General features: G+C 34.5%; 2 protein-coding genes and 1 pseudogene across 2 annotated transcripts; 1 reads left to right on the forward strand and 2 right to left on the reverse strand.

Annotated features, from left to right (window-relative positions):
* Positions 1–2,948: 2,948 nt before the first annotated feature.
* On the reverse strand, positions 2,949–4,868 carry LOC147385239 (NAC transcription factor 29-like). The gene is made up of 4 exons (XM_086423117.1): positions 4,610–4,868; positions 3,501–3,790; positions 3,144–3,401; positions 2,949–3,038 (listed from the first exon to the last, which is right to left on the reverse strand). The coding sequence occupies exons 1-4, from the start codon at positions 4,866–4,868 to the stop codon at positions 2,949–2,951; spliced, it is 897 nt and encodes a 298-aa protein (XP_086279243.1).
* A 3,372-nt stretch (positions 4,869–8,240) lies between these two features.
* On the reverse strand, positions 8,241–15,880 carry LOC147385240 (NAD(P)-binding Rossmann-fold superfamily protein). Its single transcript, XM_086423405.1, has 9 exons — positions 15,522–15,880; positions 14,358–14,470; positions 13,875–13,928; positions 13,677–13,761; positions 13,230–13,335; positions 10,763–10,849; positions 10,545–10,642; positions 8,600–8,709; positions 8,241–8,524 (listed from the first exon to the last, which is right to left on the reverse strand). The coding sequence occupies exons 1-9, from the start codon at positions 15,808–15,810 to the stop codon at positions 8,459–8,461; spliced, it is 1,008 nt and encodes a 335-aa protein (XP_086279531.1). The 5' UTR covers positions 15,811–15,880; the 3' UTR covers positions 8,241–8,458.
* Positions 15,881–19,779: 3,899 nt separating this feature from the next.
* Positions 19,780–21,968, forward strand: LOC147385241 (scarecrow-like protein 3 pseudogene; annotated as a pseudogene).
* The last annotated feature ends 1,127 nt before the right edge of the window (positions 21,969–23,095 follow it).

The following is a 23,095-nucleotide window of genomic DNA, read 5'->3' on the forward strand; positions in this document are numbered from 1 at the left end:
CACGTATGGGTAGATAGATTGATATATAGTCCTGTAGAGAATTTTACTTTGGATAACTCTGATATCATGATCTCCCATGTGATCAATTAATAGAGAAAATCAGGTATTTAATTTTAATCTAGAATAATAATTGTGTAATACAATACCCTTTATTATAATACATCATGTCTAATAATTACGAACTACTAAAGTCTAGCAAAAGAAAATAAAAAATTAAATCGGTAAGGATCCTATATTAAATAACTGTATAACAATATCTATTATAATTCGGTTGGCTAGGTAATTATATATATATGTCTTATTTGTGCCTAATATATATTATTTTAAACATATATTCATAGCATTAGTAATCGTGTTTCAAATTTTTTCACTTGGATTTTATATTTGTTAAGTTATATATTTATTTATAATCATCAAATTGAGGTCAAAGATGGCTAAACAGTCAAGGAAAATGGGTAGACATCCATAATTTATTTATCTTTTGAAGCAGAAGACCACCATAATGCGTAAGTGCCAGATATTACTGTGCAGTGTGATTTTGTTGAATGAATTAGGGATTTTTGCACTTTTCAGGAGAATTTTAGGTAAAATGAAGGAAAGAGAATAAGGTGAGTTTTTGCGGTCAGAGAAGGGTATTTGCGTGTGCTTTTTGGGTGGGAAAGACTTGACGTAGTGAGTTTGGGAAAGAAAGAAAAAAAAAAAAAGGAGGGAATAGAGTCGTTTGTGACTTTAAAGGGTCTTCTTCTACTCTCTTGTGTCATATGAGGGTGAGTCTTTCTTCCGTTTCTTTTTCTACTACATTTGGGCTTTTTCCCATCACTTTAGGTCTGCCACTTAAGCTCTTTCGAGCCAATAGGTAGTGACGTGTAGTTTCCATGATGGATGTGCTGATGAGTGATGACGATTGGTGGGACGCGCAATATCCTCCTCAAACTCCTCCTTCTCCTTCTTTTTCTTCTATCTTATTTGCATGTCCCTCTTTTTCATTCTTCTTCTTATTTGAATTGACATAAGTTTCAACTAGGGTTTCTTGATACAAGAAGCAATTTACAACTTGCAAAATAGGTTAGCAATGATCATGGAAACCTCAACTCTTAATCTAATAATTGTTAAAAAGATTCAAGCGAAGCTTCATTCAATAGGTTAGTATTCAACAAGTAAAAAAATAAGATTGTCAACATATGCTTATTGGTTCAGATACAAAATCCACAAGAAAGGATTCAAATTGAAAATTTCGGATAATATCCGATTTTTCGAATTCAAATTGAAATTGGATTCGAATTTTCGACCATCCATTGACACCCATAAAATTACTGTACTTTGTGAGATGTCTAGTATTCCCAAGTTGGGCTTGGGCTTCAAGTAGCTAATAAGAAGTTAAGGATCCTTTTTGGAGCATAGATGATTGGCCCAAAGGGACAAGATCCGGAGTCTAGAAAACCAAACAAAACATTGGATTGTAAATATGGATCTCACAAAGGGTTGGATTCTAAAAACCAAATCAATTGCCTAGTAATCTGCCCAATTATCCCATGTCAACACTTCCATGTATCAATTAGAGGTTGATTAGAGAAGCAGAGTTGGTCCTGCTAGTAATTCATGCCCTAAAGAAAAGGTTGATTAAGACGGTCAATCAAAATTACTGCCATCTTAATTCCATAATATTGTGAAAGTCATTCTTGTTCACAACCCATAATTTGATATTTGTTAGACCTCAGTCTTCTAGGAAAGTCCATGCTTAACCTTCTCATTTATGAGATAAAGGCAGGCCCAATCAAGAATCTGGCAACAAGGGCTAAGCTTAACTGGCTAAAGTCTAATAAGAGCTAGGTCCAAGCTTATGGTTGTGATGATCGAAGTGAGCAATGCTTTCTTAATTCCAGGGTCGTGATGATCCAATGAGATCATAATATCGGGCCGGGCCCACCGATTCCGAGTATTGGGAACACTCTTTTGTGAACATGATTTCAAAAATATTGTCCGATTGCTAATTCAAAAATAAACTCGGTGTTTACCCATGGGCCTGGCCTGATTAGCGTATAGGTCACTCGAGTGAACAAAGCTTCACAAAGGCAATGGGCCCAAAATAACATTTTATTTGAATTTTTTATTTTTATTTTTTTTATTGTTAGGATATGATTTAATTTCTGACCTTGGGGACACGTAGATCTCTAAATCACTGCAACGTAACCTTTAGGCTAATAAACCATTTCTTCTTAATCATATGCACAAGAGAATGAATGATTTCCAAACTTTCTTCCATTTCCAATGAATTAAATCAAGAACACAATTCAATTTTGAAGAATGCCAAATAATTTCATTAGCAATAAAACTTAATGCTATACATATTAAATATTTCTTCAACACACAAAATAATATATGTGTGGAGGGATAAAATCGTCTCCCATCCGAATTGTTCATTGGTACTATCAACACATACCCTGAGGTAGGCACATGACATCATTTGAAGATGACTTTATCTTATTAAGGAAAAATATTAATTAAAAAAGAATATCAATTTAAAAGGATTTTTTTTCTTTTTATGTAATTATTAATTTGGATAAGGGGTAATATAGTCAATTATAATTTAAATAAAGTTAGGATTCTTTTTAAGATTTTTTTATTTAAAAATCTTGAGACCATTGTAAAAAGAAAGAAGAAGGAGGAAAAAGGAAGGAGAGGTGAGAAAGTCATATAACTGTGAAATTTATAATGAAACGACTCATCGAACCCATGGATGTAGGCACGTTTGCCAAGCCACATAAAAAATCATTGTCTTCTGTATTATTATTATTTTTTTTAATTTTGTGGATTGAATGATGAAATCGTGATCGAGGTTGATTTATCACAAAATCGACCTCTACAATATATACTCTTGATCATTTTTGACGCGTAAATCCTTGCTAAGAATTTGGACGTAAAGTATAGCGTGGTTCTTCAGAAGTAACTCAAGTCATACCCCATAAAGAATTTGAAGGAAAAGCATAAATGACTGGAGGCTTAGCCGGAGCTCCAATATCAGTAATCAGGTCATCATACTGCCATTGGAAGAAAAAAAAAATTGTTGTTAATTACATGTGAAATGGATGATTTACAAAAGAAAACCTTAAAATTAAATATTCAATTCTACTAAGATGAGATACCTTCTCAGGGACAATCGGAGGAAGTGTTTCGTAGAAGGCAAGCATATCCTGACCGGAGATTGAATTATCAACTTCATGCGTCGAATTGTTATCGTACATCACAACTTCATTACCAAGCAGCGTTGAATTATTATCAAGCTCTGGTTCTGTAGATTCATATTGGTATGGCATCAATCCATTATTGGCCAATGCATTATCTTCCGTGTTAGATTTAGTTAATAATCTCTCATAAATCCTACACAATACGTAGTCATTCAACTGCAAAAAAACAAAATTGAAAAAATTAAAACTTTCAATGCTACTAGACCTCTAGTAAGAGTAACTAATTAAAGATATAATAACAAATAATAATGATACCTTCATAGTATTGTTGGGGTCTCTAACTGGTAGAGGAGCGTCGACAAGTATGTATTCATGCATGATCCAGTTAGTCTTGAAGATAGGACCCTTCCCATGGCCTCTATGGTACTTCAATGTCTTTTTATATCCAACTTTATTATTTTTGGTACGGATTATGATATTTCCAGCGGTAGCTTTCCAGAAACCATTCCCAGCAATGCGATTCGGACAACTCCCATTCTCATGCTTTCTTTCCCTTGAAGTGAAGAAGTACATGTATTGCTCTTCCTCTTTCTTCTTATATGTTTCTGTCATCAATCAAATATAAATCTGTCAAGAATAACTGTTTTACGGTTGAGAGGCTCTCCATCACCATCAATATCAATATTGTTACTCTTAGGATAAGAGGAAAAAGAGAAGATGAGTTGTTTTTTTAATTGGGATTTTAGTTTCCTAACTTCTCACCAACATATATATATGGGAAATGTTCAGCACCCTAAGTTTTACCACACACTTTAACAAACGTTTTTTGTCCTACATGGGTTAGAAGTTTTGGAATGAGCTGATTTTTGGTGAAGATGATCTCTATGATTAGAAGATCATCCTCCCCAAAAATCAGCTCATTCCGAAATGTTTAGCCCCATGTTTACACGTTGAAAAATCGTGGACCGTCCATTTTTTGTAAATCAATTTTGATGGGGTTAGAAGTTTTGAAATGAGCTGATTTTTGGTGAGGATGATCTCCTCACCATAGAGATCATCCTCACCAAAAATCAGCTCATTCCGAAACTTCTAACCCATGTAAGACAAAACGCGTTTGTTAAAGTGTGTGGTAAAACTAAGGGTGGCGAACGGGACCCTATATATATATAATTATTATTAGTAAACCTAAAGATCGATCATCTGCTGTTTCTTTTCTTTTCCAAGAATCCATTAATTCATATATAATTATTAGTAAATCTAAAGATCGATCATCTACTGTTTTCTTTACTTTTCCAAGAATCTATTAATTAATATCACTAGCTAGCTCTAATAATTAATCAAATAATTGATAATCAGCCAACAAAGGAAATAAAAATAAAAATTTATTTAAATAATGTAAGACAGAGGAGGTTAAGGTTACTTACGTGCGAGTTGCTCGGGGTTGTATTGGTAAATATTAATTTGTTTGATAACATTGGGTAAGGAATAGTTCATGACTTTGTTAAAGAGATAGTAACCGACGAGTTCGTCGTCATTAGGAGTGAATCTGTAACCAGGTGGCAACTCAAACTCCAACTCCGTAGGACCACCTTCATCTTCATTATGTTCATGTGATGATGATGATGATGGAGGATGACGAGAAGAGAAAGTAACAATACTTGAAGAAGAAGAAGAAGAAAGCATGATTCTTGATTATCGTCAACCTACTTACTTAGTCAGTAATGTTAAAGTTATGCCTCATTGCCTGTATATTTATAGCCACGTAGTTAAGACTTTTCTTTAATGATGAGATTTTCTAATTCCATCGGAATTCTAATTCCCTGAATTAATAATGGATCGGACCACAGCCGTTTATCCTTTTCCTAAAGTTACTCTAATTCCTATCGAATCGTGATAATCTGACTACCCCCACGTGGCGTGGCAAACTCAATCAACTATCCTGACGTGATAAGTTTAGAAACCGTAGATCTGCTCTCCTCGAGATACAAGCATATACTTCATCATAAAAGCGTAACTCAAGGTAATTGTATATCCAGAGGAGATAGATCTATTGTTCTCAAATTTGCCACGTCAGGTAGTCGATTGAGTATGTCACGTGGGTAGTCAGATTATCCCGCTCATTTCTATTAGAAAAATACACGGCTCTTAAACGAATCGCTTGTCTTCTTGCTGACTTCAGTCTTTTAAATAGTCTAATAGAAAAAAGACCAGAATGCCCTTGATTTTTCTTCTCTCAAATCCATGCCCTTATGTTTTGATGAATTTTAGAAATATCCCTTGTCTTTGGAAGCTGATAACGTGCCTGCCTTGACCTCAGTATTCTTAATAGACAAATGGAATAAAAAGGCCCAAATACCCTCTTCTTCAACCTCCAATCAAGAGCCCTTGATTTTTCTTCTCAAATCCAGCTACCTTCAACCTTAAGATTCTATTTATTTCAAGTCTTCAATCTTCAAAAACCTAAAGACAAGATAATTAAGTTTTTTTTTTTTTTTTTGAGGAAGTATAAACAATGGAGTTTTGGGGTAGAAAAATGTAGGATTTTCTACAAGGTTGAAGATCAAGAGTTATTGGCTGAAGGTTGAAGACTAGGACATTTGGGTCTTTTTTCATTAGTCTGCTAAGAAGGCTGAGATCAGAGGAGGCCTGTCATCAATTTCAAAACACAGAGGGTTATCCCTAAATTTCACCAAAACGTGAGGGCATGTCTTAAAAATCCGTGATGTATTCTCAAGATACACCTTTTATCCTAACCATTGGATATTGCACATACATGATTGGGATTATGGGTGAACATATGAGTTCCTTTTCCACGAGTCTACAAATACTAACCATATCTATAGACTCGTAAAAATATTTATATAAAAAAAAAAAAAAGAACTTACACACCTATATATTGTATTAGTGATGGCATCTTTACAATATTTCTAATTTGAGAAGGTGGAATAGGAGTTGTTCGACAGCAAATTTTGGATTTCAAAAATGCCCCTACCTAAACATTTAAATTTGATATAATCAATGATCATTTTAGTCAAAAACCTTGAAATTTGCAATCGCGCGTTCAAATGAATGTGTGTTTGCACATGTCGCCTTTTAATATAATTTAACGATGATGTAACAGTGGTTGTAAGTTTTAATTTGTAACTTCAAAAAGAACAAAAATATAAAAAATACCAAGATCAATATTTTTGAATTGATCCAAAAGATTAAACAAAAAAAGAAGATACAGTAAAAGTTCATATAAATCAGATGCAATTAGCTTAGTTGGTAAAGCCTTTTGGATGACAATGTCATGTTGGTTTAAATCTAGCCAGGCCCACTTATTAAACTCATTGAAAATAAGTTTACCCATAAAACAGAAAAAGATAATAAAAAAAGACTAATGATTTTCTGACATCCCCTCTTGACATATGCCTCCCTACACTCTCACCATAGAACCGTAGATCATTTGCCTTAGGATACATAGAACCATAAATCATTTTCACGTGTATCCTAAGACAAATGATCTACATTTCTGTGATGGGGCGTAGGGGTCAAGTGTCAGAGAGGAGCGTCAGATTATCACTACTCAAAAAAAAAATACCACACAAATTAATGATGTTTTAAGTTTCCTGAAATTGTGAAAGTGAGATAGGGCATAAAATGGATGACTTGAGCCAAAATATGAGTAATCTGGGAATTGAATTTGGTGGGTTTGAGCCCTTGGAATAGATTCAATTAAAAAAATGGGTCAAAAATTAGACCCGTCTGACCCGGATCTAGGGATGATTTCTTTGAATCTAAGGAACTTTTTAATGTGAAATGTAATTTAACCCTTATCAATGGTTTTGGATATGTTCTTAGTTAGTATGATCCGGTTGATCTTGGACATGTTCTTAGTTAGAATGATCCATGTCAGATTTGTGTCGAAATCCAAATTTTTTATCCAGATATGAATATGGATATCTTAGTTCGAACCCGGATCCAACCCATTTTATGCCCCAAGTTGCAAGAAGTTGGTAGCTTGTTTTGGGGTCCACGTCAAAAAGCATGTTCAACGTTCCGTAAAAGCAAGTAAATTCACTTCTTTTCAAATCTCCAAACAGATGATTTGTAATTGAAAAAAAGTAAATTCCCAAATAATTATAAAAAAATTTGATATTTCCGAAATGTTGTTAATGTTGACAAAGTCATCACGTAACGTTGACAATTTAATAACATTTTGTCAACATTCTGTCGTAGTTGTGTCAATACATGAAATACTTCGGTATTTTTTAAAATTTCGGTAATTATTTGTGAATTTAGCCATTGAAAAACTCTTTAAAAAAAAAAAAAAAAAGTGTTTCGACTAGGGACACTTATGCACTACGTGAAAATATTAATATTCACCCTTACAAGGTTATTTTTCTGACACCTCAGATCTTGCAATATGGATCTCTCATTAGATGCAGTAGATAAAGAAGATTCTTTAATATCCATGCGACAAGAGATCAATGCCATATAAATTTCATTTCAATAAAAAGATACTCATAAACGCACTCAACTAACGTAGAATGTGCACAAAACCATAGATTTTTTTCTTCGAGATACAAATGGAAAAAAATATATGGTTCCACGCACATTCCACATTAGTTGAGTGTATTTGAGTATCTTTTTTGAGTCAGGTTAGCATGGCTCTTCCAATGAATATTCACTTCCAAATTTTAAATCACACAAAGAAATTAAATTAAGAACATCCAACACTAGCAATGGTCTCTCCACATTGTGTACTACTGTCTGCATTAGTTCTTCCATAAATAGGGTATTTGAGGCTACATAAAAAAAAGTACAGCTAAGAGAATCATAGCCATTTGAGATAAATCTCTAAGAGGAACCTCGACCTTCTCCTTCGATTCCTTTCCTACTTGTTTCAATACCACTCTTATTTTTTGTCTTTCATTGACACAACATTTACCAAATGGCCGTATGCTCAATGTATGGGAAAATCATGAGTCACCTTACCCAACTTCCTAGTTTAACATGTACACTCGGACACTAAGACCTAATCCGTCGCTACAACAACATAAAAAAGAGATATAAGACTATAACGCGGGAATATTAAGCCTTGTAATTTATACAAGTTTCATTAGAGAAAATAACTTGCAGAAGAGATAATGACTCAAAACACTCTGCATTTCATTTGAACCAAAAGGGTCTTGGATATTCCCCATAAATTTCTCAGATTAGGACATTTTGTTTCATGGAACATGTGAATTAAATAAGGGAGCACCAGACTAAACCTGTAAGGAATCCAGTTATTGGATTTGGGCAGCTGTGAATAGCTCCCTCCACTTTTTGGAGTCGCTTTCTGGTCCTTCCCCCTGCACCATTCCAATTTATTTAATCCCATGAAACAATGGTTTCTGTTAATCATGTTAGGTGACAATTATGGATACCTCAACTGAATTGATTTCATATATTTGGCCTTGAGTACATTCTATGTCCAACGCCTGTATACAAGCTTCAGCAACTACAAGTCTGCTAACTTCTCCCACAAGTTTATCTCCTGAGAAACCATCAACCATAGTGAAACAAGAGGAAGAATGAGAAAAGAAGCATGGAGGCTAGCCACTAAAATGAGTGACATAAGTTTAATTAGATTTTAATCTCCATCCATAAACTTATACCAAAATATTTCTATTTCGATTGGGACCAAAAGGAAACGTTATATGCATATTTCCATTTCCACAAAAAAAAAAATTAATTTTTCTAACACTATCATTTATATAAATATATGATGGCCAACATATATTGTAATTTTAAACTAATAGTAGTATATACAACATATGAGTGCCAATAGGTTCATTTCTTGCATAATCTAGTGGATACAACTATGTTAAATTTAAACAAACTTATAAAAATTAGAATTTATCCACTTAAATGACATTACTACAAACATCTAAATGTGCAGTAAGTCTACCTATGTGAGTCAAAGTCTCAAATAATTGTCAACATGTACCAAACACAATTTATCTCTCTTTCGTTACTCCAAATGATTGTTAATTGTGGGTATCTAAAAACTAAATTAAAGTAGTTGCCGATTGTAATAATTAAAAATGTCTTAAAAAATGGTTGTTGATAGCAATAATTAAAAACTATTTTGGGTCGGAACAATGCCCAGTGGATTAGTCTGTCGGATAAGGCCAATGGTCTATGGACTGGGCACAAGCCCAGATACAGTACCAGGGCCTGCAGTCTACGGGAATACCTCTGTATCAAAAAAATAAAAAATACAACTATTTTAAATTGAAACTAAATATCAAAATTAGAAAATTAGATTGCAGTAATTTATAGATACACTTATTTATGACCTTTGAAGGTCCTAAGGCAGTTGTTTTCTATTTTATCCACTTAAATAACATGATTATGAGCATTTCAGATGTGTAATTCTGACTATGAGAGCCCTATTTCAAATAACTGTTTTTCTGCTTGTTATACTGTTTCCTAAATTTGTTAATGAATTGGCTATGTTTTTCAGTGAATACCATAATGGCTTTGCAACTTCTATATTTCTATAATATTTCCACTGACAAGGACAAGTAGATCATAAGAATCATGACGTCTACAAATACCCCATCCCACCTCGAGCTAGATTTCTAAGAGAACTCTCATCAGAAATGAGTTTATTTTCATATTTTTGTATAAATTATATTTTCCTGCAAATGTGAGAAATAATTAACTTTTCCCAATTATTGTTTGATCCAAATTCCCTTTTTTTTTGGTCTTCCTTATCTTCTCAGCTTAGAATATCCATATTGAATTTAATTTATGGTGAAGTGGAATCTAGTAGGATTCCTAAAATATTTATATAGTGGCCAGAGAAAGAATACTTACAATCATTTGTAAACGAAATAAAACCCCTTTTTCTCGTATGGTAGAGACGAAAGGAGCAAAATCACAAATCACAAGGATAGAAAAAAGTTCACTCTCATCATTCAAAAAGGATGCCATGAAGTTGATTAATCTTCACTGAGGATTGTTTCCACTGAGAAATACTTAATTATTTATTACCAATTAACAAAATTTATTCCAACTGCATAAGATGAAACGGGAAAGAAAATATCCATTGAACATTTTTTGAGAATATAAAAGATCCAGCCTTTTATTACAAACTATGGTTAGAATTAAAAGTTCTGTGAAATTTAACCACAATTGATTAATCTATGGGGGATGTGATTGTTTGTCCAAAGTCATATTCAAATTCCTAGCTCTTATCCCATCAAACACCACTATTTTTCCCTTATGAGTACTATTGAGATTCAAGACATTTTCTTGAAACTAAAAGAGGAATCAAAGCAGCAGCTCCAATTTTCTAATGTCGGAGAATTAATGGTTGCATACCTTGGCCTATGAGGACTGCACGGCGTTTCCCAACAGTTGCTTTAAGCAAAGTATTCAGATCATATGAAGTGTATGGTCCATCGGTCAATCTTCCAGGTCTAATACACAAATAGAAACAAATTGTGAGCAAAAGAAAAATGGAAAATTACGGAGAAGATGGCAGTAAAATAGTACTTTATCTGGAAACCAGTAAGCATATCAAAACAAAAGGTACAAACCTGATTATGGTAAATGGAAGACCAGATTTGAGAACACAATCCTCCCCCAGCTTCTTATACTTTAGAACACCAAAGAGATTCATGATGCTGTTCAAAAATAAATAAATAAACCACAATATCTGAAACCCTATACAAAAGTTTATCTTATTCAAATCATTAGCCACAATGCAGGACTATGATCAATTTACTGTCGCATGGGTAATAGTCTATCTATACATTATCGCTAGCATTCACTTTGTCAATTTCACATGGTTTCAGACCGATAAGGAAAGAAGATAAGATACCCACGGTAACATGGAATCTATCTTTTAAGCAGAAAACATAACAATTCAATAATGAAGTATCTTTATCTCCTTTCAATTACATCAATGAACTAAATATGTGCGAGTGAAACTGATGGGTTATTTGTATAAAGAAACATGCAAATACATAAGCTACGTTACCTGGCATCTTGAACCAATAATGTTTGAGGGGACACAAATATGATTCAGATTTTTGGAAATAAATTTGATAAGAAACCCACTTCAGAAACCTGACTGGACTGAAATTTTTATGGGATAAAACAGACTTCCCCTGCAAACATCCAAGAACTGGAATCATTCGAAAAGGATTTTTCTATTCAAACTTATTAGGACTGCAACTTCCTTCCCAGGGACTGTTTTGCCACACAGTAACAAGCAGCCTTCTTATACCTAAAAGTATTTCTAACAAAATCCATTCGTTGTGAAATTTTAGGGGTTGCAAGGGGTGTCACACAGACAGAAAGCATTTAGTCTTTCACCCATGGTCCTTCAAGTTGAGAAAGCGTGAAAAAGGTGCAGAATTCTTTAAACTACTTGAAAACAGGACCAAGGATCTCTCCTTCATAGGGAAGTTGGTTTCTTCGATGAGACAACGGGCAGGGGCGGAGCTAGGATTTTCTTGTAGTGGGGGCAAACTATGATTAGTTGTATAGTTGAAGAACTTGAATGGAGGGAGGTGAGGCTGTGGGAGCAAAAATTGGAGGGAGATGAGGGTGTGGGGGCAAATGGGGAGAGAGGTGAGGGATTGGGGACAAATGGGGCATGTAGTTAGTTGAAAATATAGGGGTGTCTCATAGTTCTGTGGGGACAATTGCCCCCACCAGCTCCTTACTAGCTCCGCCCCTGACAACGGGGGACAACCTCATATAGGAGGTTACCCTTTGATTCATGCCCTCTTGGATGGTGTGTGAAAATTGATGTAAAAAAAAAGAAAAAAGAAATTTGGCTCTAATCCTAACCTTTGATCCCTCTTTCTTTCATCCAGGCTCTCGCTTTAAACTATTGAAGCAAAATGGAAATCAAGAAAGTAAACAGAGGAGAGAAAAAGAGATTAATAGAGTATTTAGACAAGGAAAAATTGATTATGTGTGCACTCTTCAACCAATTAGGGGTGGTTCTCCTTCTCCAAGTCCTCGAGTTTATTTTCTAAGCATTCAAGAGGGCAAATGGGAGAAATGGGCCTAGTTTCTCTAGGCCTAAAGGAAGACATCTTGAAGCAAGAAAACCGGATGCGAACTTGAGAATTTATGGGCTATTAAGGGTAAAGATGAGGTTAATTGAGTAAAATCCCACGGGCATCAGGGAAAATTCCATGGTGATTTAGGAATTTCAGTCTTGAATTTACATAGGATTCTCAAAGGGTGTTATGGGGGTGTTTTCTCATTCCCAGGCATGTTTTTCCATGCAACTTTGGTGCACTTGGAGTATGGATGAATCGATTCACAAAGAAGATTTTCTTTTTTGGATCCAGCGCAATGTAGATGGTTTTGGAAACCTGGTAAGCTTACAACTTGTTTTTCTCTGTTTAGGAAACCCTGTAAATCATGTTGTGTTTCTCTTGTTCCCAACAACTTGTCTCCAGGCTATTATTTCTCAGGTTTTCAAAACTGAGTATGGTTTGCTTCTTGCTTGCTTCAGATTTGTGCCCTTCCACACTAGGAGACCCTGGAGAGCAGGGGGGTTTGAGGGGTGAGTACAATTAGGAAATAACAAGATAATAGAACAGGAGCAACATGTAAAGGAAAAAAGAAAGGAGGGAGTTGTTGGATAATTTATAATGTTTATGATGTACTTGTCATGGCAAATAGAATTATTAATATAAGGTTGATCAATACAAGTTTCACATAACTATTAACCTCTACAAAACTTCACATCATTGATATAAATGGGTGGTCGTCCCATTCGAAATTAAGTGCTCATGTAGCACTAAATTCAGTCCAAAAGGCCTAACCATCAATGAAACACATCAAGTTCAATTCCACAAGAGTGCATATAAAGAAAAGTAAGCAACTTTCACAGCTTCATTTGCTTCTCACAAATTACAACTTGAAAAAATTGGAAACAAACCACATAAACAAATCCCATTTTTTAATATTTTTACCACATAAAATCCCAAATGAAAGCATCCACTAATTCCTCAAATTGTGAACGAAGTGCTTACATACCTCCATGGTAGGTCGTTGAACTTAGTAACACCAACTGATGAAACAAGAACAAATCTCTTCAATGTTCGAGGCAGTGCAGATACGAGGTTCCGGACACCCTCCCAATCTTCAAAAATGAAATATTAATGAGTGTTGAAGGCATAAATCTTGAAGCTGGTTTCCCTGCGTCTTCACCATTTAACTTGGTGGGGTTTAGCAGTAGAGAACAAAAAAGAAATCTTTAGAAGACTCTATAAGACAAAATTAGGAAATGAGGTCAGAAATCTAAAATGCAAGGCCTATAATTGTGAGTGCCAGTTAAAACAATGTCAAAACTATTATTTACAATATTAGAAGAGATGGACTATCATATGGAGATGGGGAATGGTAATTTGTTTACTAATACATAGATGGAAACTTACGTAAGAAACTGATAGGAATCTATTTCCTACAAGGAATTGTTCTGACCTACTCTTTCTGGTGTATTATCTCCATCCCATCGCCTTGAAGGGAAAGCCGTTGTTCCAGTGCAGCAAATTACATGTGTGACTCCCTACAAAAAAGAATTTTTAAAACTTGTTGTACCGAAACTATCAGAATTAGACATTCAAATTTGAGAACCTTTTTCAATTTCACATTTCAAATTTAGCTCAAAATAACACAAACCTCGAATATAGCTGTATCTAAATCATCTGGGTTCCTCGTGTCCCCTTTCCGTACCTATCAAGTCAAAAGGTATTCAGATACGCCATTTTGGATCAAGGTACTAATAGCGGATATGAACACACACGGTTTAACAGATGACATGGTGTTAGATAGAAGTGAATGGAGGAACAGGATTCATTCAGCTGATCTCAAATTTTGGGACAAGGCTTTGAAGATGACTTCGTATACATCGGAAGCCCACCCCAAATCTTTGGGATAAGGCTTTGTTGTTGTGAAAGAGACTAAATTTCAAGCATGAAAAAAAAAAAAAAAAATTGTAACACATCTTTTGGATAAAACCATCATATATAAGCAGTTACACAGAATGGTGGGTAAAATTTAGATGAGTGAAGTTGGTGAAACATAGAAAATATGTAGTGTGTGAATCAACAGAACTCAAGGGGAAAAAAATGAGTGGATGATCAGTCAGATAGAACTCAGCACCTCTAGAATATTCTCGTCTTGTTCACCAAACAAAGATTTCGCTTTTGAAGGATCCCGTACTATTAAGCGAGATTTGATATTCCGGCTGAGCAAAGATGCAACTATCAACTGTCCTGAAACAAAAACAACAACAACAACAAAAAATTTGAAAAACAAACATAATATGACGAAAGTAATTCAGAATGTTCCCATGGACCGTACATTAAAAGAGCCAGGGTGTAAATATTAGTAAAGGAGACTTTATGACAGGGTTTGATCTCGCCATTTCACTCAAATGCATGTTTTGGTGCAAAAGACATCTTAACACTTTGATGTGGTGCCACTATGTAGCTTATCAAATTAGATATCCTACTAGCTCAATATTACACAACTAGAACATGATTTCAATGAGTTATGGGCAAACTCTGATGAGATAACTGGTTTGGTCAATTTAATTTATTTAATGTCAAATAAAAAGAGGTTTAGAAACTTACAGGTTTTCAGCTGGTTTAAGACAGTTTCCAAAATATTTTGGTTTAACCATAATTATTTTTTCCCTTAAACAGTTTTTTTTTTCAAAGATGAAAATTAAAACCCTACATACTGTTTTACTCTCCGATCATTATAAGCCCTATAGTTATACTTCCAAACATCCAAAACCTAATCCTAAAATTCTGTCCAGTGAAAGCTACATTTGACAGTCTTGCTTAACCCCACCCACCAAACCTATTAGAAACCCTAGCTGAACACTCAAATTTCGGTCCCTATAACATGTTCAAATCAGAAACTCTTTGGCTTGTCTGACCCTAGATGCAACTCTTAAACACGCCGCTCAACCCCAATTATATATTTGCATCACAAACACTAGAGAACCCATGCCCAATTTGAAATACCCCTTAATTTTTCTTCCAAACATTCTAACTTTTTTACCATATCCTACTGTTTTGGTTCAGTTCTAAGTTCGAGGACGAAACCAATTTGCTGGAACAAGAGAAGTACACCAACAATACCACAAAGGAATCATGGAGATCATCAAAATTGAATTATTTGTAATAGTCAACAAGATGGAGAAATGAGAAAATATATCTTGGAGACGCATTAAAAGTACAATAACTATCATTTAAAAAAAAATATTTCTAAACTATTGTTAGGAATTAATCAAGAATGGGAATGAAGAATGTCTACCAACGCCGCCTGTGCCACCAATAACAAGTACGAGCTTCGAAGATGAAGGAGTGGTTTCTGAATTTTGTATCTCCTCAGAATTTGAAGTTTGAATCTCTTCTTCCTTCACTGCATGTTGAAGTACTGAGGATCCACCTCTCCCACTTGAAATACTCTTAGAGCAACAAAAACCACTAGAAATCAATGGAGGGAAGAGAAGAACATGAGGGTTTCTTTGATTGGGTTTGGGGGTTTTTTCGATCGAGATTGAAAAACTACAAAGCGGACTCGATGAAAGTTTAGTAGCCATGAAAAAGCGAGCGAGCGAGCGCGCCAAAGTGAGAATGTGATATGAGAAGACAATCCCCCGTCTCCAACGGTGGTGGTGGTGGTGGTTATATTTCGACTTTTGTTACTAAAACACCCTTACAAGCATTTTGAATGACAAAAATAGCCTCAATATTTTTTACATAATTTTTTGAATTTATATTGTCACACTGACTTTTTTACTATAACACACCATTAATAAACTTAACCAATGTTTCAAATTGATGACGTGGCTCAAGCACTTAGGTTTTGCAACAGGGAGTTAAATAAAATGATTTAAATGCTCTTATCTGCAACCTATGGTAAAAATCTATTGATTTCTCATCTAAATTGATCATCGACAATTTTAAGTTTTAAGGTAAAAAATTTTAACCTCTATATTCAATCTTATTAAGATTTTATTTTTATCAACCTTCAAACCTCAATAATAAGATGGGATTGAGAGTGTGTCGTGATGTGGGGAGGTGCACCCACAACACAACTCCCCACATCAAGACTAAGTGAAATCGTAGAATTAACATATATAGGAAAACAAAAGTAAATTTAAACTCGCTCTTTAGATAAAGGTCTGTTCATAGATTTAATAGCATGAGGATAAAAATAATGATGGATTAAAGAGGAGGTTAAGCAGGTAAAAATAATAATTCAACTTAGAAATACAGTTTGAAAATTATTGTTTTGAAAGAAGAAAAATAATGAGATTTTACTTGAGAGATTGAAGATAAAGGCATTTAAGTCATTTTACGCCATTTTCTATTACAAATCTTGGTAGGGGCATGTCTTTTGTTTCAAAACATAGAGTATCTTGAATGGGAAATGTTCAGCACCCTAAGTTTTACCACACACTTTAACAAACGTTTTTTGTCCTACATGGGTTAGAAGTTTTGGAATGGGCTGATTTTTGGTGAGGATGATCTCTATGATTAGAAGATCATCCTCCCCAAAAATCAGCCCATTCCGAAATGTTTAGCCTCATGTTTACACGTTGAAAAATCGTGGACCGTCCATTTTTTGTAAACCATTTTTGATGGGGTTAGAAGTTTTGGAATGGGCTGATTTTTGGTGAGGATGATCTCCTCACCATAGAGATCATCCTCACCAAAAATCAGCCCATTCCAAAACTTCTAACCCATATAAGACCAAACACGTTTGTTAAAGTGTGTGGTAAAACTTAGGGTGTTGAACAGGACCCATCTTGAATATAGGGGTATGTCTAAATAACCAAAATTATGATACCAACTAAAGCCGAACACACAAATAAAAAAATTATCATTTTTAATCAAAATAAAATCTTGAAAGAAAAAAAGAAAGATAAAAATGGAACAAGAGAGAAAGGAGACAAAGTAAATATTTTAATAGAAATTAGTTTATAAACTTTATATAGATAATTTAACTTTAAAATGTGGTGTCATTTACTCTTGTATAAGGATAATTTTGTGCTTGAAAAAATAATAATAATTAATGTGGATCTACCTCAGCAATGGTGCAATACTTACCCTCCTTCCATAATAAATAGTAAATAATAAAGAGAGATTATATCATTATAATATGTTATTCTTTAAAATAAAATAAAAAGATCTCACTACTGAGAAGGGTATTTTGATCATTTTATCTTATACAAAATTAATCGGGAGATTAAAATTATGAGGCTTAGCTTTGGAAGCTTGGGCTGTGGCGACAATTGCTTGACTATTGTGATATAGGAGTTCCCACGTGTCCTGTTATGGATAAATCAATGGGATATCATTAAAGGAGCATTTAAGGTATGTTTGGCACCAAGTATATGAGAATGGATTTCGCCCCATCTATTAACGATGAATGATTTTTTTCGAGTAGGTCATTCAACCAAAATTTGTAACAAAATCGGATTGTTAAATGAACCATTGGCTTTTAGTTAATATTTTTTTTTATGGGTAAATTGGTTCTCATCGAAAGGTTTTTCAGAAAAATATGATTTTTTTTTATATAAAAAATATATTTTTTAACAGCAAAAAAAGAGTAGTCTGGTTGAAATGTAGCATTTCTTATTATTTCCACCAAAGATTTATTATGTGCTCAAATCCAATGTGACTAACTTATAAAGCTCATTTTGGTTCGAGACTAAGCGATAATCATTTTTAAAATTTTGAGAATTGTGACAGTGTAGCCAACACCTGATTTTATGATCATCCAATTTCTTAAAATAAAACCCCAACTAATGTTATAAAATGATGTCACATGAAGAAGAGAATAACTAATATACTATTTGGGTTTATAAAAAAAAAAAACCAGTGCAAGTCAAGATATTCTTGTCTCATCTTTAGGGAGGTCTATTTTTGGTTTGGGCCACTTACAGCCTCAAACACTGGCTATGGTCTTATCCAATGTTGTTTCTTGCACGCATCTCCAAGAAGAAGAATTCAAAACCCTAAAAGTGAAAATCAAATCATCAAATGCTAAGTCTAATTATATCATGCAAACAAATGAGATGATTACTTTTATAATAAAATACAATCGTAGGTCCCATTCATTTGTTTTAATCTTTATATTTCACAAAGAACGTATCTCAAGGACATAATTTTTACTTTTATTGTCTTTTCTCTTTTTCCACTTTCCACCATACCTCCAAATTCATTGTCTTTTTCATCTTTTTACCTTCTACATCTTTAAATACCCCTTTAACTTTTTCCTAAATACCCTTCAACTTTAATTACCCCTTATTTTGCACCCTTAATCCGAAAATAAATGGTCATGCCTAACTTTATTATAATTTGACTTTTCTAACCACAAACAAGGTATCGAGGTCTTCAAGGATCCCTTTTCTTTTCAACCCTGGAGAATACTGTCTCATCTCAACCGTTTGTCTAATAAAGTAACCTCATATGTTAGTTGAGATTAGTGTTTTCTAACCTCGAACAAGGTATTGAGGTTTTCCATCAAACATAAGTTTGAGATGACAAAAATCTAAAGATTTCCTAGAGATCAATACTAGTCATGGATAGATTATTACATTTTTTTTTTTAGAGATTCTTTTCTTTTTAATCCCTAAGAATAATCTCCCATCTCAACTGTTTGTTTGATGGAGAACAACAAATGTTAGTTGATATTATTGTTTTCTTACAAGACATCGGTCAAGTTGTGATATGAAGCATAAAGGTTACATCTAAGTCCATCAATGCAAAATTTTCTAGCAAAATATTCCAAGAAATATTAACTTCCAAATAGTGATGTTTTGAAAAAAATTGGATTGATTTAAAATATTCAAGAGGTTTTTGTTAACAAGTGCCCTAAGTGCAATAAATACACTTTGGAAATTTGTTTTTTTTTAATATCGAAAATACCTTTAAATTTTTTTTTTTTACCAAAATACTCTCATGTACCAAATTTCAAAGTGTATTTATTGCACTTTAATGCGTGCCCACGTCAACAAGACCCTGTTCTAAAATGCCTCATAATGTTTCTATTGAAATCAACTTGACTTTTTATTTATTTATCACGGTCATAAGTAACTCAAAGAAATTTACCTTAAATTGATATAAAAACATTTGATAGGATGGCCATCAAGATTCCATAGATAGAGTTAAATGTGCTTTCTTAACTTTTTGGCTTTTCCCTCAACTTCCTTGTCTATTGTTTGTCCCAACATAAGTAGATGGTACCAATTGGATGGTCATGCCCAATAAAAGAAAACAAGTAATGGTTTTGGAGCTATTAATAACCCTTAGCTTTGATCCCCACTCTCATCCACAACACAACAAAACATGGTGTTGTTTTGCTTTGTTGGGGCATGTTTGGAGGAAAGTGACAAATAGGAATAATGGAAAGTTTGGCCACCCCTTATTCCTCACCCAACATCAAGACAAATGCCCACTAAGAGGTGGATGCATTGTTGTAAACCTCAACAATTTTGCCTTTTGTATTTAGCGTTTGATTATCCTCGAGATCAACAATTTAGAATCTTGAAGATCATCCAATGGTATCAACTATAGGGACAATGTGTTCATGAGGTTGATAACATCGAGTGCCACTCCTGAAGTCCTTATTCCTCAAACCACCCCAAATCAAAACCGACAGAAACGCATCCTTCACGTTGTCTACAACACAGCAATGGAAAAGTTGTTCAAAACAGCCCTAATTAAATGAGAGATAGAGAGAGAAGCCAAGCAATAAATTTGTGGAGGCCTTTATCTGGGTTTGTGATGAATTTGAAAATGGAGATGAGATTTTGGAGTTCTTGATGTAGTTGGAGATTTCTTCCAAGTTTCAGATGAAATTACTAGCTGTTTCTGTTAGTATTTCTTGCTTATCTGTCTTTGTTTAGTTCTATAGGAAACCTCGTCTCCAATTCTTGAATTTCTTGATACCCTTTTCAATCTGTATTCTAAGTTTTTTGTTTCTTATAGTTTCTATCTGATTTGAACTATAATTGTTCTTCAATTTCTTTCAATAACTCTGCCATCTTTTCGATTAATTCTTACAAACAATCGGCAAATTATCCGTCTTATAGCAGAGGTTTGGGGAAATCAATACTCAAGTAGCCGAATTTTCGCCAAATTAAGATTCTTTTGGGGGGAATTTGGGTCTGATCTAGCTTCTTTCTTCTTTTTTTCCCGAAAATTTGTGAGGAGAAACGTTTTAATTGTTAATGGGAGCAATGGGTCAGGAGGAAGGAACATCATCTGTTACTTCATCACCACTTCAATTCTTCTCTTTGATGTCTCTTTCCCCTAATTTAGGCTCACCATACCCTTGGCTCCGAGAACTGAAATCGGAGGAACGCGGGCTTTATCTGATCCAGCTCATACTCTCCTGCGCTAATCATGTCGCAGCCGGTAGTCTCGAGAATGCAAACTTTGTCCTCGAACAAATCTCCCACCTTGCTTCCCCTGACGGAGATACCATGCAACGCATTGCAGCTTATTTCACCGAGGCACTTGCCCATCGGATTCTCAAAGCCTGGCCTGGTCTGCACAAAGCCTTGAATTCCACAAAGATATCGTCTATTTCCGAAGAAATCTTAGTTCGGAAATTGTTCTTCGAGCTGTGTCCCTTCTTAAAGCTTTCATTTGTGATCACAAATCAAGCAATTATGGAAGCAATGGAGGGGGAGAAGATGGTCCACATCATTGATCTCAATTCAGCGGAACCCGCACAATGGATTGCATTACTTCAAGCCTTGAATGCACGGCCTGGAGGTCCGCCCCATTTGAGAATTACTGGCATTCATGAACATAAAGAGGTGCTGGATCAAACAGCTCTTCGATTGACCGAAGAAGCTGAGAAATTGGATATCCCATTTCAGTTCAATCCCATAGTGAGCAAATTAGAGAATCTTGATGTTGAAAGGTTGCGTGTTAAGACGGGTGAAGCATTAGCAATCAGTTCTGTTCTCCAATTACATTCACTCTTGGCATCTGATGACGAGAATCTTCGAAAGAGATCCCCACCAGTATCCAAGAATTCAAATTTGGCTCACCTGCAGAGAGTCCTACAGATGAACCAGGGCACTTTAGGTGAATTGCTCGAGAAAGATTTGGTAAATGGGCACAGCTTAAGTCCTGACTCGACATCATCATCGTCGCCACTATCTTTACCCACTTCAGCTAAGATGGAGAACTTCCTCACAGCTTTGTGGGGTTTGTCACCTAAGATCACGGTGGTGACCGAACACGAATCAAACCATAATGGTTCAACATTCATGGAGAGGCTATTGGAAGCACTCTACTTCTATGCATCACTGTTTGATTGTTTGGAATCGACTGTGTCAAGGGCGTCAATGGAGCGAATGAAGGTGGAGAAAATGTTGTTTGGAGAGGAGATTAAGAACATTATCGCTTGTGAGGGAGCCGAAAGAAAGGAAAGACACGAGAAGCTTGAGAAGTGGAATCAGAGGCTTGACTTTACTGGGTTTGGGAGAGTGCCATTGAGCTATTATGGTCTTCTACAAGCAAGGAGATTGTTGCAAAGCTATGGTTGTGATGGATATAAGATAAAGGAGGAAAATGGCTGCTTAGTGATTTGCTGGCAAGATCGAGCCCTTTTTTCAGTTTCAGCTTGGAAACGTAGGAATTATGATTGATCTTATCATGTTCTAAGTTTTATTCTTCTTTTCTTTGTAAAAAGGATTTGAAGTAAATACAGTGTTCTTCATTCTCTGGTCAATATGCATGTTAACAACCTCTAGCATTGCTTTTAAAACTTGCCCGTAGATCATCTTCTTCTCAGTCATCCCAACGAGATATCCAAAGTGAATCATCCGTAGGTCATCTTTGCCCCTGCAAACAGTTTTGGTAATTTTTTTTTCATCATAGTATATAATAAATTTTTAGTAATTTATGATGTTGAAGTTCTATTAATTCAATTTATAAGATATAAATATAAATTTATGAAGTATGATCAAACTAGCTTGAAAAAGTTTGCTCATTAGAGACAAGGCAAGAAATTGTGTTTGAAAACCAGTTCTCACTTTTTATATGTAGTTTCAACATTTTACTTTGCAAAAAAGAATACAATTTTAAAGGTAAGATTACTGCACATTATGAATAAAGATTTAGGCACACTATCTAAAGTGAGAATTAACATTTCTACACTAGAATTTCCTCACAAATGACACAGAGAAATGGATAGTGATCATGTATACCAGACTCGGCAACGCTTGTCTCCTTCAATCTCTTTAACATCAATTGTGGACTTTTGAATTTTGATTTCTCACAATGATTGTGTAAAAAAAAGGGAAAATTACTAAAACAAGGGTTAAATATTTACTAAAAAGAATTTACTTTTTTTTTTTTCTTTTAAAAATGAATTAAGTTGATGGACTGTCCAACGTTTAATAACTTGCTTCAACACCCCAGCAATTTAGCCTCCATTTAAAATGCTAGAAACTCTTCTATGACTAGTTACTCTCATCCCATTCCCTTATCGTTTTTCTTTTTAATTTAAACTTCAATAAGTAAAAGTTGGGATGCCGATAGAAACTCTCTATAAAAAGGATGGTTAGATTAGATTATTAACTCAAATCAACATTAATTAGTCATTTAAAATTATAAGAATGTCCTTTTACAATGTGACTAGCAAGAGAAGTAGAATTTTGGTAGTTGAAATCTACCTAAATTAATGGTTAGAATTAGATTACAAGAATATCCTCACATTACATTAAATCACATACACATTATAAAGCTCAACTATTGAACTTTCTCTACAATCTCTTAGCTTAATTATAAAAGTAATTTTATCTTGCTTAAATACTAAATTGTAACTCACTTGCAAACACATGTTGTCATCCACTA

This window comes from Akebia trifoliata, chromosome 14, assembly GCF_017979445.1.
Source record: "Akebia trifoliata isolate Shusen 1 chromosome 14, ASM1797944v1, whole genome shotgun sequence".
Lineage (NCBI taxonomy): Eukaryota > Viridiplantae > Streptophyta > Magnoliopsida > Ranunculales > Lardizabalaceae > Akebia > Akebia trifoliata.

Coding starts and splice junctions, on each gene's coding strand:
- LOC147385239 (XM_086423117.1), bottom strand. CDS start 4,868: ATGCTTTCTTCTTCTTCTTCTTCAAGTATTGTTACTTTCTCTTCTCGT. Junction 3,791..4,609: donor CAACCCCGAGCAACTCGCAC/GTAAGTAACCTT, acceptor GATTGATGACAG/AAACATATAAGAAGAAAGAG. Junction 3,039..3,143: donor CTCCGATTGTCCCTGAGAAG/GTATCTCATCTT, acceptor TTCCAATGGCAG/TATGATGACCTGATTACTGA.
- LOC147385240 (XM_086423405.1), bottom strand. CDS start 15,810: ATGGCTACTAAACTTTCATCGAGTCCGCTTTGTAGTTTTTCAATCTCG. Junction 13,929..14,357: donor AAGACGAGAATATTCTAGAG/GTGCTGAGTTCT, acceptor TTGACTTGATAG/GTACGGAAAGGGGACACGAG. Junction 13,762..13,874: donor TAGATACAGCTATATTCGAG/GTTTGTGTTATT, acceptor TCTTTTTTGTAG/GGAGTCACACATGTAATTTG.